This window comes from Hyperoodon ampullatus (genome assembly GCF_949752795.1).
Source record: "Hyperoodon ampullatus genome assembly, chromosome: 5".
Lineage (NCBI taxonomy): Eukaryota > Metazoa > Chordata > Mammalia > Artiodactyla > Ziphiidae > Hyperoodon > Hyperoodon ampullatus.
In genome coordinates, this window is record NC_136918.1 from 103976895 (window position 1) to 103993069 (window position 16175).

The window sequence follows — 16175 nt, forward strand, 5'->3', positions numbered from 1 at the left end:
ACATTTTCTCAGCTGACTTTTCCTGAGTTCAGGATATGCATGTGTATAACACAGTAACAGATTTCCTCAGCTAAGCTGTATTTGGGAAGTATAGGCTTCACTTAGCATTGGTATCTTGGATTCCTAAGTAAACACTTCAGACTATCTTTCTACCATCTGAGAAGCATCATAACAACCATTTCCCTCGTTTTGATTTTATTTTTTCTCTCTTTTTATATTTCCTCTACACTCCAGGAAGCTAGATGCCTAGATGACTCTCAAAAAGTTGAGTAATTTAGTGTATTAGCAGTTTGAAAAGTTCAGAAAAAAAATATATATAGAGAGAGAGAACCTTGCGGTAAATACTCTGTAACTTACTGCTGGCAATCCTGGTTTTTCCTTCTCAGAGACTTCATAAAATTTGTCCCAAGTCTACAGGATTTCTTGTGTGGCACAAATAAACCTTTCAGTCTTGCTGGCATGTGCTTACTAAAGCACTTCAAAATTTCCAAGTCTTTTCCCCAACAAAGAATGATTCAACTCCTTCCTTTTCCATACGTAGGTTTTGAAATTAGGAAGGCTCATAAACAGAAATGTATTGCTTGAGACACTACTTTGGTTCCCATTGTTGGTGAGACAATGCTGTTAGTTTATTGAATTTTCGGAACCTGCTATACGTGTATATCTTAGCTAAACCTGGAGTTTTTAAAACTAATGTGTATTTTAAAATTATGATTATGATAATAGTAGTTTTTTCATTTAAATAAATTTCAAAGCTCTATCATACTTTTCCCCACCTCATTGAAATTCTGTTTTTGAATTTCACAAACTAAAATCTCTCTTAAGCAGCATTAACGTTAGTACTTGTTTATATTGCGTCTTTGCTCTGTTCTTCAGGATATCCTGGTATCTGTTGAAAATATGGTAATAGCTCGGATAGAGGCCCTAAGTCTGTGTTCTAATCAACAATCCCTTCTGGAAATTAGAGTCAACAGAAACAATTTGGAGCTGTTGACTCAAAATAGAAAAGACAGCTTCCACTCTGAAGACTTTCAAAGACAATTTGCCATCTTGGACAAAGCAATGAAAGAAACAGTGGCCACTTACTTGGGTGGCCTTCCAGGTATCTTCTTACTTTTTCTTCAGTTTTAAAAAGTATATTTTTAATGAAATTGATAGTATTTTAAATATGTAATTGTAGTAAAACAGCATCTATCTATCTATCTATCTATCTATCTATCTATCTATCTATATACAGCATATGTAGTTAGAGTAAAGGGGCATCAGAAGGGAAGAGAAAATTCCAGTATCCATTATTCTTTTTCTGGGGGTTTGCATGAACATTTTATTGGTACATTTAATTTATTTAATGGTAAACTGAAACTAACCAAGCTTTGCTGCATTTGACTGTCCTACCCAGAGATGATTTATTATTTCGCTTTATCCTCACAGTTATCTTCTGAGTTTAATATTTATTCTTCAATTCAACCATCAGTCACCCAATATTATTAAGAACCTATGTCTCAGGCAGTAGGGACACAGCAATAAACAAATGGATATGATCTCTCCTCTTAAGGCCTGTACAATCTAGAGGCAGAGGTAGATATTAAACAAGTGATTAGGAAAATATAAAAAAAAAATTCATAACTTCTATGAAAAAAAAATAGGGGTTGCTATTAGAGCCTGAAAATGAGGCTTGATCTGGTTATGGGGGCCAGGAACAAGCTCTCTGAAGAAGGCAATAAGATACAAATCTGATATTTGAAGGATTAAATGAAGTTAACCAGGTGATGAGGGTAGAGACTGAAGCTAGTATGCAGGTAAAAGTGTCCATGGCAAAGTGGAAAGGGGTTGACATGCTTGAGGAATATATAGAAGATCAGTATGGTGAGAGCACATCGGGCAAGGGGGATGGTATTGCAAGAGGAGGCTGTGAAATGGATGGGTGGGTGGGAGGTTTGTAGACCTGGTTCAGTGTCATGCATCTTATTATTAGAGCCTTGAGAATCATTAAAAAGTTTTAGACAAGGAAGTGGTATATCAATAATGAAGTTTAAAAAAATTCCCCTGCATAATGGATGGAGATGGACAGGTGGGAGACAAAAGTGGATGAGATGAGTTGGGGGCTACTGAAGTAGTTCAGATGGAGAAGCAGAAATAATAGCAGTAGTGACAACGATACTGCCATCGTGCATATTTAGTGCATAATAAACAGTCTGGGCATTGTTCAGAGTGCTTCAATTATATCAACCCATTTGATATTTAAAGTAGTCCTGTGAGGTAGGTACTAATTGTTATCTCCATTTTGCAGATGAGGAAGCTGGGGAAGCTGCTGGACTAGGGTGAGGGCAGTGGAGATAATATACAGTGAATAGATTGGAGATGTATGTGAGAAACAAAGTTAATAGAAATTAATGATTGAAAGAAGCTCTTAGGTATTTGGCATGAGCAGTTGCATGGGTGAAGATTCCATTTACCAAGATGGGGAAAACTGGAGGAAAAATAGTTAATATTGGAAAACATAAAATTGCCATCAACACTTTTCTTTAAATGACAAAAAAATTGAGACAGAAAGTTTTTTAGAAGCATTTTCAAATACCATTTGCATGTTATTCTCATGGGGAGAATTCTGAGTTTGATGTCTAGACTTCTAGTAACCTTCATTAAGTTACTTTAACTGCTCAGTGTGTTCATTTCCCATATATGGAAATTTTATCTGGGTTTTGGGGGAATAGAAGTAAACAGGCTGTAGGAAAATTCCTTGGCGGTCTAGTGGTTAGGATTTGGTGCTTTCGTTGCCATGGCCCGGGTTCAGTCCCTGGTTGGAGAACTGAAATCCTGCCAGCCATGCGGCGCGGCCAAGATATACAAAAAGAAAAAAGAAGTAAATAGGCTGCAAAAGTTATAAATAGACCTATAGATAGATAGATCCATGGATAGATATAGATACATAGTTACATTAACGTGATTAATTATTAGGAAGTAAAATTACAGTTCAAATGAATGAATTCTGCATTGAAATCCACCTACTACCTTATTCACAAATTAGTTGAATGCAATTTTAGGAAATCAAACAAACAATGAAAGGGTTCAAAAGAAGTGAAAATATCAGAATTTCAGTGGTTCCAGGACTTTGGCAACAGCACTGAGAACTGACTTTAGGCAAGATGTGTTTAGAAAAAGAGTGAGGAAAAATTGAGAACTGGAAATTGAGACGTTGAGAGTGTGAACTATGGGATGAGTAAATTAATTGACATGCAAAATAGGCATGTTAAATTGCATGTTATGAATTAAAAATCAGGGGAAATAGATGATTCTGAGGATATTTATAATAATGGTATAACCTATGATAGTCAGCCAGACTTGAAATGTTTTCTTAAAAGATGCTATGAGCCCATAGAAAAGTATGGACTTATTCACTACATTGGCAAGTTAGAAGTGGGGCATTTGAAGTATATATATATATTTTTGCATAAGACACTGAGGAGGAAGAATAAGGGCTGAAGAATATCCATTGGGATTAAAATTTATGGAGATGAGATGCCAAAAAAAGAGGAAGCAAGTAGAGAGATGGATGTTTTGAAGATGAACCACAGTTCTTAGGAATCCAAGGGTGTCACCTAAGTATTAAGTTTTATAAGGAGAGTGAAAGTGTAGAAAGGCCTAGAGGCCCTATTTACTGAAGTATTATTAAAACTGTTATTTTTCAGAACACCAAACATTACATAAAAGTGAATTCCCTATCACGACCTGCTATTGTATGCTCAGCAAGACACTATTTCTTTGGAAAATATAGAATTCCAGCAAAAATAAAAGAGATATATTTATTGTGGCATTTAAAAAAGATTTCCAAGTAACTATAATTTTGAGTTGAAAAAATGAATTAATAATGCTTAAACTATTGCTCAGATTTAAAGAGGAAATAATAAAGTAGAACATCACAAGGAAGAATACGCTATTTTCTACTCTTTTTAAAGTATGTTTCTTTACCTAAGGTTTGGCTGGAACTGTTTACGAAATCAGAGGAACTCATGCTATGCTGAATTCAGTGCCAAGCACAATACCTTATATGCACAGGAGTCACTTAATATGAATTTATTGAACAGAATTACATTATTAACTTTTCCTTTAGGATTAGATTTTGGTTGGAAATGGGCAGTCTGAATAATTCCTCTAACTATAAGCAAGTAAGATGCTAATCCTGGGCTAATATTTTAATATTCTGTTTTTACAGATGTTCCATTCAGTGCCACACCAGTGAATGCCTTTTATAATGGCTGTATGGAAGTGAACATTAATGGTGTACAGTTGGATCTGGATGAAGCCATTTCTAAACATAATGATATTAGAGCTCACTCGTGTCCATCAGTTTGGAAAAAGACAAAGAATACTTAAGGCATCTTTTCTCTGCTGATAATATCTTTTTCCAGTGTGTAATTATACTTATGTTTCAATAATAGCTGAAGGGTTTTATCTGTGATGTGCAGACCTTGATTATTTCGTGGTACTTTAACCTGGAATTTTAAAAAGGTCCTTTTTCAAGAAAACAAGATTCTCTTGTGATACAAATCGCATTAAAAATATTCTTCTGTTCTGTCTAGAAATTAAATAATGAAACCTATAAAAATTTTTAATTTTCATTTTTTGCTACAAATGACATTTCATTTTTATGTTTGTAAAATTTAATTTTATCATCATGAACTAGTGTTTAAATATCTTTTGTGTGTGTGTGGGGGAAGGCAAGGAAGTTAAACCTTTGTTGTAATCCAAACAAAAGTACACGTGACTAAATACCACTGTTACCAGTCCCTCCCAAGTCGGTCCCCAATAAAGGACCTTCTGCCTGGTGTAGCTTGAACCAATAGAAGGAGACTGAGTTGGGTTCAGAAGCAAAGGAAAGCTTTGTTCTCTAATGAGAGTATGGAGAGGTGGGAGCTCCCGCTCTAGAGCACATGCAGCACACGCTCTCCCGACAGGCCATGGGCGGGGCTGCTTTACAAGGATCTCAGCAGGAGGGGGTGGGGTTCTCCCCCGGACCGGCGCAGCTGTGCTGCTCACGCTCCAGATCGCAGTGCCTGGCGCAGCATCTCTGCACATGGCCCGCCGCCGCCATCTTGAACTGAGGGTCCTGCTTGGCGCTTCTGCACATGGGCCCCTAAACTAAGGTGCTGGCACGGTTGTTTCTTAGGAGGAACTCTGGTCTGAAGGGCAGGTGTGAGGCCTCCGCGTGCGGCCCCCTGTGAACAAGTGAACCTAGACTTGAGCACAAAGGAAAAGAAAAAGGTTAGACTTTATTTTATTACCCAGAAATTGTTAATGGGCTTTGCTGGTGACACTATTGATCAGAGCAGATACTTTTTTGTTTTCGTTTTTTCCTCATGAAGGCAGAAGAGACATTGGCCTATTAAATATGAATCAAGTGGAAGCCCTTAAAGCTTTATTCCAAAACAATCCCTCAGGGGAACCAGCTAAGACTTCATTCTTTCACCTGGTTTCACATTTGAACCAGTAGCTTTACTGAATTAGAAAATAAGTGGGACAAATTTTCATGAGAGCAACACATGAATCTTGCTGTTTAGTAATTGGATTTTATGAGGATGAGATTCTAGATTGTGTTCGCATGCGTGTAGAAACCTGGGATGGGTACTTTCCTTAAATTTGATTGTGTGGGTCACACAAGCTATAGATTAGAAAAGGCAGAACCTAAGGATGGAAAGAATGAATGAGAGAATGAGTAATGTGGAAGTTCATAGTTTTCCCTGAATCAAACTTCAGTTGCCAGAGTTAGTTCCTAGAATGTGATTGTTGAAGAACAAAAGGAACTATGAAAACTAGAACAGAGGGACACAGTTAATATTGTGTCTTTGTAATATATCTTTAAAGTAAGGAGGTAAGATTGCTAGGTACTTGCTGGTAATGCATTTCAGTTGGCAGTTTTATCCCTCTCAAACCTACCATTCACATTAGGTATGTAGCAGATGCTTCACTGACAGTTTTAGAAAATAAACGTTTTTCCTCTATAGATATTTTACATCATGTTAAACATAATTAATTGCTGATATTTAAAAAATTTATATGAATAATATCTCTTTTCTATCACGTCTTTGAACAGAACATAAAATTACAAAAATATACATGCAACTCTTCATGCAGCACAGTAGTTTTTTAGGAAAGACAGATAAAGTTCAAATATTTGATTAATACTTATGGTTGAGTTGTAGACTGATGCTCAGAAAGAGAAGAAAAGCAAAAGTAACATATATTGAGTGTTTGACATGTGCCAGAAATTGTGCTAGATAATCTTATTTGATGTAGCTTCTCTCCTGATTACCATCATGGACTGTGGTTGATGAATTTCAGCAAGCAACTATTGATAATTACAGTGGTATAAAAAAGCAAGGAAGTAGTAAAACTGAAAGTAAATGAAAATTTTTAAAAAGGAAGAAAGGGAAAAATGAATTTTCTTTGGGGAGGAGTTCTCTGATTCTCATCTAATTATGCCCAGATACAAGGATAGTTATGGAGAGCAATTTCACATTTCCCATGGAAAACAGAAACTTTCCAACATGCAGTGATCTTCATAGAGGCTCCAGAAACTCATTTATAAACTGTATCTATCTTGAGATGCACTTACATATGACTTAGAAAGAGAAGGGGTCTAGATCTTTGATCTTGATCTTTGCCAAGATATACAGATTCCTACTTTTAAAGAGTAGTAGAGAACAGTGGTTTCATGAAGGCCAAACAGGATATTTGGTGCTATTTGAGCTTTGCGTCATGAAAAAAATCTAAGTGACAGGGTCATTGCAGACTTCCCATAGACCTTACCATTTGCAGAGATGGGTTACATATTAGTGAAAATAATGGTTAATTTGTGAGAACAGAGTTATTCACCTCATTCTCCTGTTGGAAATCGTACTTGCAGTCTCAGTCACCATATGTGAGTCTTACAGAATACTTCCAATTTTCTTTTCATTCTGGAACTGGTATTATTGCTGGAGAGAAGACTTTTTTTGTATGTCTGTTTAATAATTGCCTTTATTTCTTTTAGAAATCCCTTAGGCCTTTAATCTCTATGGTCAGTATAGAAGAAGACTGTGATATTTAAAATAATTTCACTTCAGATGTCTTGATATTGCTATTAATAACATGAGCTTGGGAGAAGACAGGGACTCTGGAACCTCTAGGGACAGGTGTGATAAATTTCTAATTCGTCCAGCAACAAATATTCATCGAGCACCTACTCTGTGCATGTGGAGTCAAAGGTAGTAAAATGTCTAATGAGCTAAGTTCAACTGAATAGGAAGCGATAATACTCAATTAGGCCCATGGTAGACCTCAAACTCCTGTTCCTTGGAGTTACAAAGCTGGTCCTTTTTAGGTCATCCTCAGAAATTGAAGCAATAAAACTTAATCATTGCTCCTATATAGGAGTAGTTTGTTTTTTACAAATGAGACTGAATTGACAGTGATCTTGCACATGAGTTACTTGCTATACCAGGCTTCAAGCTTTAACAGAGAACTTTTATTTGAAAATTGGATCTTCTCCTGTAGAAGAGGCATTGGTCAGAGGTTCATCCAGTGATGTGCTTGGGTCTAGTCCCAGCCCATGGCTATCTTGTGTTCATGTTTACAGAGTGTGAAGGTGAGGGGCAGTTACATGGGAGGCACCCTATGAGGCTTTCTGGTACATATTAATATAAACAATGCAAGGCCAGATTACCAAAGCAGATTGAACCAAGATATGTGAAGCTAAGAGGGTCAGAAATAGAGGGGAACTGAGCTTAGAGAGGTTTGAAACAAGTAGCAGAACACTGAGGCTGTGAGGTGTTTCCTGAGCCACAGTCAACCACTTCTGCAGTGCTCTGGACCTGCCATGGTTTAGCAATTGCTTTGTGGATAAGAATAGCATCCAGTGGACTTACAGACTCATATTTTGCTAACCTACTTCCCACAAGAAGCCCTCTCCAAAAATAACCCAAATTCTATGAGAGAAATAATATGATAAAATTTGCAGTTTACTAGTGAGACATTCTCTTTCTTGTTCAAGTTTCAAATGGTGGAATCTGAAATCTCGTTCTGTAACTAGTCTCCAGATGGAAAAACCACTTGCTTAACTCTGATGTTTCTCTAAATTGGTTTGAAGAGAAGGAAGATTGGGACAATATCTAGCTGACATAAGAAGGATCTAACATTATTATCTGGTGTTCACAAATAATAAATATAAAATAATAATAAATTATTTATATAAATAATAAATATAAATGTAATAAATATAAAAATGTAATTAAACAAAGCATATTGAACACTGGGACTGAGGCTGGAGCCTTCAGAGATGAGTATCTTCATGAGCCAACTTGGCATGTACAACGTAGCCACAGAAATTAAGAGCTGGGTATAGAAAATAGCACAGTCTTAGACTTCTTTGTATATGTAGCAAGTTGTCAGGGTAAGATTCAAACCCAGGATGTCTGGCTCAAGAGTCCACGGCCACATTCAAAACTTTATAGTGCACCTATATTCTTACTAGTTATCCCATCATTTAGTAAATGTTATATTGTTGGTGTGAACAAATTCTGTCTCCAGCTCTACATATAACCTGCTGTCTCATTGAGTATTAGCTGACAATATTATCAACTTAATGGTTTTGAGACAAATGCGTATTATTTAATTCAATTAAGCAAATGCTGATAATGATTCTGAAAACTTACATGCAGTGGGCACTCTGTATCTGTAGGTTCTGCATAGGCAGATTCAATCAGCCAAAGGTGGAAAATATTCAGGAAAAAATAATTCCAGAAAGCTCCAAGAAGCAAAACTTGAATTTGCCACACCTTGGCAACTACTTACATAGTATTTATATTGTATTAGGTACTACAAGTACTCTAGAGGTTATTTAAAGTATACAGGAAGGTGTGCATAGGTTATATGCAAATATGAAACCATTTTATATAAGAGACTTGAGCATCCTTGGATTTTGGTAGCCTTGGGGAGCTTCTAGAGCCAATCTTCCTTGGATACCAAGGAACTACTGTAATTAGAACTCTGGGCTAGATACTGTCCTAGGAAAACAATGGAGAAAGTGCCCTACTCCTGTTGTCAGTATATTCACAGTCTAGGGGACAGCAGACAAATGGAGAAGTAATTCAGATATTGACCCAAGTTTGGCAAGAGCTGCAACAGACATAAGCATTTGCAGGGGGTTATGGGGAGGAAGAAATGGATTTCAAATGGAAACCTAGTAAGGTGCTATTTTGAATTAGGCCCAATAAGATAGATATGAATTTCCATTAGTTTCTCTGCTTCCAAGTCCTATTCTCCACAATGTTTTCAGATGATCTGTCACAAGAGATCTTATTTCACTATAATCCTCAAAACCTCTTTTGTTTCCCTATCAGTCATTGCTTGAAGTACATATATTTAATCCTAGCTTTTAAGGGCCTTCATCTTTAAACCAGTGGATCTCAACCCGAATGCTTATTAGATTCACTGGCCCCATCCCAGGCAACTAAATCAGATGATTCCCCTGGTTAACCAGAGTAACAAGCCACAGATCCAGGCTCCGAGTACCTCTCTAACCTCATGCACCCTTCTCCCCATTCTTTTGTCTCCTGTGTGCATGTGAATGTGTACACACACACACACACACACATGCGTGCAAGCACGTGCACACAAACATAAAGCAAAAAAATGAGTTTGAAATAGGGACAGGAGAAAAGGATAGAGAGGAATAGGGGTATGTATGTGTGTATATGAACAAAGCCAGTAGGAGAGAAAAAGACAATGAAGAGGGCTTCCCAGGTGGCGCAGTGGTTGGGAGTCCGCCTGCCAATGCAGGGGACACGGGTTCGTGCCCCGGTCCGGGAGGATCCCACATGCCGTGGAGCGGCTGGGCCTGTGAGCCATGGCCACTGAGCCTGCACGTCCAGAGCCTGTGCTCCGCAATGGGAGAGGCCACAACAGTGAGAGGCCTGCGTACTGCAAAAAAAAAAAAAAAAAAAAAAAATCAATGAAGAAAAGAGAAAATGAGAGAAGATAAGGATACAAAAACAGAGTCAGTGAAACATTTGGTAAGATACAAAATAAAGAATAAAGGAGAGGAAAAAGAGGAAGCAATACAAAAAGATACTGGGTGAAGAAGGTAAGGTAAAGATAGAGAAAAAAATACAAAAAGAAGTATCTACTTTTCTGTAGACACAAAAGTAGGCAGTGACAAGTTGAGATCTACAAAGAGATTAAAGAGAGACAGAGATAATTTGGTAGCAATAGAAATTTGAAAGACAAAGGTGAAAGAAGAAAAGGTGAGAGAAGAACAAATGGAGAGAGGAAAGAGAAACAGAAGAAAAGACCAGGTAAATACAGAAAGAGAAAAAAATTAGGTTGAGCAAAGGAAGATGAGCCAAGCATACAGAAAGGAGAGACAGAAAGAAAGAACAAATTACAAAGGGAATGAAAGAGGGAGAGAGTGCCAGAAGTAAAAACAAGAAAGAGAGGCAGACATAGAGATAAATAAAAAGATGAGTATGTCTGAGAAAACAAAGCAGGAAATGAGGAAAATGATAAAAATTAAAAGGGAAAAAAGTTAAATGAGACAGGAAAGTTATAGAAAAGAGAGACATAGAGACAAAGAAAGAATAAGAGATAGAAAAATACAGAATGAGGCAGGAAGAAGAAGAGGCTGCTCAGCTAGTTTATCCAAGGTGAGGATGGCAACCATAACTTGGTGTGGAGATGATGTTCCGTGCCCTGGAGTTGGAGCTCTTGGCCAAGTAGCTGCTAGAGAGTGTACACCCCAAAGTGTCCCTGAAATCTGTCATCAGTAATCCTCTATAGAAGTAGATAGGGATGATGATCTTCTAACATTCTGCCAGGAATGGGGGCTGTCAGTCAACTCTGTTCCCTGTAGCAAGTTCTCTTGAACCTGGTCTAAACAGCACACTTCCATGTCTGCCACAGTCAGCTCTGACTGTTAGAAAGCTCTTTATATTAAACAAAAATCAGACTCTCCATACTTAACACTAAATGCTCCACTGCTACTGACATAAATGAGTTAGGACCCCATTGGTTGCAAATAACAGACTCAACTGGAACTAGCTTAAGCAAAAAGAGAATTTTTTGAAATGTATTTGGTTAACTTATGGAATTCAAGGGATGAAAGACTATTCTGGAGCTTGGATTGCTATAGTGAACTAAGGAAATTTCCTCAGTGTTGTTTCTCTTCGCTCTTTCTCTCTGAGCAACTACATTTTGCTCTAACAATACCTACTGGTGTCTTCAGTTACATTATGGAACATGGCTGCCAACTGCCTCTGAATTTACATGTTCAAGTCACATACAGCTCAGACATGGCAGAGTAATAATCATTATTACCTTTCAGTCGCAGTTTCAGAATTCCAAGGGAAAGATCTGATTGGCTCAGCCTGGGTTAGGTGCTCAATACCAAACCAATCAACAATGGTGTGAAGGCAAAGTGGGCTTACATTAAACTAGTGGTTCTCAAATTTGGCTGCATAGTGAAATCACCTATGGACCTCTAAACACACTGACCACTCACCTCCTCTCCCCCATCCCTACCCCCAGCCTCTAGACTCCAGCCTTCAGCCTCCAGGCTCCAGCCCAGGATTCTCTTTTAACTGATTTTGTGTGCAGTCTGGGCAATAGAGAGTTGTTAAGACCCTACAGGTGATTCTAAGATGCATCACAGAAATCTGCATCTCCTATGAAGCAAGGTGGGTGGGATGGGGATGAGAGTCCAGGCAACCTCAAAGAAGAGGTCCTGGCAACCCCTTGTATATGCCCACCATGAAATAAAATTTCCTGCTGTTTTTCAGGAGTGTTCTTATTTAAGTCATTCAGTAAAAGCTATATTTCTACAACCCATTTTTAAAGTGTCTTATTTTGCCATGTTTTTGATAAAAAGATTTTATGAAAAACATACCAAAAATTCCCCCTTCTACCACAGGAAAAGTAACTTATTCTAGTATGTAATATACCTTTTATACCTTATGAAAAATAATGGTTGTATAAAAAAACTCACTTTAAGTATACTTTTCATGCAGAAAGTAAAAGCCTGAAAATGTGTATGGTTCTAAAACAAACCAAATTTTTGGCATAAAACATAATCTGGAAGATAACTCTTTTTTCTAAATCATCTTCTTCCATTGTTAAGAAAATACTGCTTTGGCAGTGGATCTGCTGAGGCAAACTCTTCTATGAGTTTCATGCTGTGCTTGTTATGGCTCTTAAAAATGTTCTAAAAACAACCCTTTTTGGATTGAAATATCAAATTTTCTCTTGAATTTATCTTTATACAAGTTTAGAGAGTCTTGGTAAAACTTACATACTTCTTTTGCAAATTATCATACTTTCTGATTTTATTGTTTTATTTGGTTGTATCAGAAGTTTGGAATATAAACAAGTGCTGTCTGTAATATTGCATAGGTATATGTACATGGATTTCTAGATGAACTGGACTATGTTGCTGTCAAAATTGTGATTTTTAAAAACTTACTGGGAACTCAGCAATCAGATTTTAAAGATTTTGGCATGTAGATATGAACAAATATCTCAAATCTGCCATTGATGAAGCTGCAATCGGAAACAAAATTACTTTAGATAATCTCCACTAAACATGAATGCTCTAAAACTGAGGAAAAATAAACAAACCCCTGTACTTCCTACAGATGTTTTTATTGTAAATACAATATGTGGTGACATACTGTTGGAGGAAGAATCAAGAGGACGTGACCCCCATTTGATCCGAGAGCTGGACCTGGGCAATTGGAGGCTCCTCATCCCCTCCCCTGTGCTTAGAATATACACTCTCCCCTGTTCCCACAGTGGGAGCCATTTGCAAGAATGCAGCCTTGAGAGATCAATGTGTTGTTGAGACCATCTGGATGGTACACATGACTGAACCCAGTTGAGGCCTCTTCAGACACTCTTAAGATTTTGGCAGGTGGGTGCAGAAATCACTTGTCTTGCAGCTGCCTGAAACTATAAGTAAGTAAACTATAAATAAGTAAGTTCCCTTGCTTATTAAACCTCCCACCTCTGCTTATTAGACCTCCCACCTACCAATCTGGAGTGGCCTGCCAATTTCTTTGGTGTCTCCCTGCCCTCCACATACGGGGCCAGTTTCAGATTTCAGATTTCAAACCTCCTTATTGAGGTTTCTAACTAGCAATTGGCAAGCTAGGCAGGAGACCCAAGAAATGAATGCTGGAAGAGAGGCATTGTTGGGGGAAATTCTGGATTGGCCATTGACCTCCATGTGGGGTAGTGGGAGTGTTCTGTATGTTAGATGCTTGTGGACTGCTATGTGAGTACACGGGTGCCCTTGAAAACACCAGCTGGTCTAGTGCACTTGTTTGAGGAACTGTGTAGAGTGCACTGCAGCAGAGAAAAGAAATACATGGCTGTCCAGTGAGCTGACCTCTGCTGTGGGTAGGTCGCTGAATCCTGATGCCCAACTAGAGGCTGAAGCTCTGGTTAGAAAGTTGGAAGAAGAGCTAAGGTTAGAGAAGGGGATGTGCAGGTGTCCACTGCTCTGCTAGTTTAGGGGCTGGCAGACAAGGTGAGAGAGCAGGATAAGAAGTTGGAAACCTTAGTGTGTGTTTTGCAAAGCTAGGAGGGTGCAAACTGCCATGGATTAAGGTCCCAGACCTTGTGACAAAGCCTGATTAGGACCCTAAGGGGTGGAATCCCTGGGAAAGTGAGGAGAGTGAAGAGGAAGATGTGGTAATAGTGAAATGGAAGAAATATCCTATGCTCATCTGACCCCTAATACAAAGGAAAGCAAAAGCACAGCAACAATGATCCCAGCCAGCAGGACAGCCCCCAATTCAGGAAACATTCATGATGAGAAAATATTTTCCCTCTGAGCTTATTGATATAGTTGCCAAGTTCCAGCAAAAGGCCAGGGAAAGTATCCAGGCATGGTTAGTGTGGTTATAGGATATGGGGGGCGATGGCATTTCTTTGACCAGCAGGAAGCAGAGAAAATGAGCAACATCACCTGCCCTCCAGCAGCACCTGCACGGTGCTGGGTGGGAAAGGTGTTCAAGGGACTCACTGCCTTGTAGATTGGATTATTCTATCCTTCAGAGAGGCTTGGCTCAATGAGGGGTAATCCCTGGTCATGTGGGGCCCTGGAAATATACAGAGGAGGTACAATGAATTCTTAGGGAGTTGGGAATGAGATAGGCCACCTACATCCCTGTCTTTGAAGGCCTTGATAAGGCCACATTCGTTGCAGAAATGAAAGCCAAGCGACTCCAGTCCACCCGCAGTATGCTGTTGTATACTGATGCTGTATGGGACTCTGATATTCACACTGAGTTCAGGTGTGGGACAAGACATTTATGATGTTGAGCAGACAAGGTGGGAGAGCAGGATAAGAAGTTGGAAATCTTAGTGTGTGTTTTGCAAAGCTAAGAGGGTGCAAACTGCCATGGATTAAGGTCCCAGCCCTTGTGACAAAGCCTGAGTAGGACCCTAAGGAGTGGAATCTGGGGAAATACAAACTCCAAGAATGGGTACGGGCTAGGGGAAAGACCAGAGACAGAGGGAGCTCAGAAAGCCAAAAGGCTATCCTAATTGGCTGTAAAGGGTCTGGTAAAAGTAACCCAGAAGCAAATGTGGTTTGACTTCATTGCTGTCGGGACCACAGCTAAACAGATAGATTGGTAACCAAACACTGTGCTGGTCAGCCTGTGGAAAGTTCAAACCTGCCCCACCTGCCTCTACCATCCCTGATGCTCTGCTTGCTCCAGCCTCAGGGATACAGTCCTATTAGAGGTGGGTGCCTCCCATAGCCTGAGTATAGGATGCAGGCCAGCACTGCCTCCAGGTGAGGACCACTGGAGCTGAAAGTACTCTAACACACAGTCTCCCTCAGAAGTTTTCTAGCCCCCTCTGTGCCATTGATAGTTACCAAGGGCAAATGGTTAGTCAGGAAGATCCCTTTACTAATGAAAATTGGGCATTCTCCCCAATGAGAATGCCCAAAACCAGAGAAAGTATTGGACATTGGTATCCTACAAGGTCTAACCCTGCAAACCTCTGTTGGTGTGTTAGAGCAATCAAACCAGTGCTGAAGGAAAATGCCAACTGGGAACATAAATAAGGAAGAGAAGAAACTATCCAGGAACTGCACCGAGTGGGTATTGTACACCCTGCCCCTAGTGCTTTCAGCAGCCCGGTGTGGATGGTAAAAAGCAAGATGGCAGTGTTGGCAGGTTTGGTTCCTGCTAAGGGCTATGAGGAGAGAATCTGTTCTAGGCTTCTTTCCCTGGCTTGTAGATGACCATCTCCTCCCTGTATCTTCACATCTTCTCCCTTCTTACATGTCTGTCTCCAAATTTCCCCTCCTTCAAAGGACAACAGTCACATTGGATTAAGCCCCACTCTAACAATCCCATTTAACTTGATTACTTCTGTAAAGATCCTGTCTCCAAATAAGGACACATTATGAGATAATATGGGTTAGGACTTCAACATATGAATTTTGGGAGAGTACAATTCAATTCATAACAGAAGGTTTTCTGTAGCCGGGCATTAGGTAAAAGTTTTGATTTAGAAAGAAAAAGCATAGGGTAAATCGACAGCCATTCAGAAGGTAGAGTCATGTTTTTAGGTTTTAGGCAGTCACCATACCCCCAAGTTTTTAGTTAAAATGTCTTTTGGCTTGAGAATATCTGATCTCAGTAATTATTCTATAAAAATATAAAATTAATGTTAGAGTAGAAGTATGTGTATGAGATGGGTAGAGAGAAATGGTGGTGGTGGGGTGTTGAATATGCCCTGCTTAACTAGCTTTTTTAAAAAAAATTTTTTTTATTTTTGGCTGCGTTGGGTCTTTGTTGCTGCGCACAGGCTTCTCTAGTTGTGGTGAGCGGGGGCTACTCTCCATTGCCGTGCGTGGGCTTCTCATTGCAGTGGCTTCTCTTGTTTGGAGCACGGGCTCTAGGTGCACGGGCTTCAGTAGTTGTGGCTCGCAGGCTCTAGAGTGCAGGCTCAGTAGTTGTGGCGCATGGGCTTAGTTGCTCTGCGGCATGTGGGATCTTCCCGGACCAGGGCTCAAACCGGTGTCCCCTGCATTGGCAGGCAGATTCTTAACCACTGTGCCACCAGGGAAGTCCCTTAACTAGCTTTTATAATAGGTTTATTATAATAAAAGTCCTCATGTTTAGCAG

General features: G+C 39.2%; 1 protein-coding gene across 1 annotated transcript in view; it reads left to right on the top strand.

Annotated features, from left to right (window-relative positions):
• The window catches only part of PROS1 (protein S), a gene marked incomplete at its 3' end in the record, with an annotated part of 67667 nt that extends 63293 nt beyond the window's left edge, over positions 1–4374 (top strand). The window contains exons 14-15 of the mRNA XM_079705570.1: positions 877–1102; positions 4214–4374. Of these exons, the coding sequence (XP_079561696.1) occupies positions 877–1102; positions 4214–4374 (387 nt within the window). The remainder of the gene's footprint in view (positions 1–876; positions 1103–4213) is intronic.
• Between the last annotated feature and the right edge of the window lie 11801 nt (positions 4375–16175).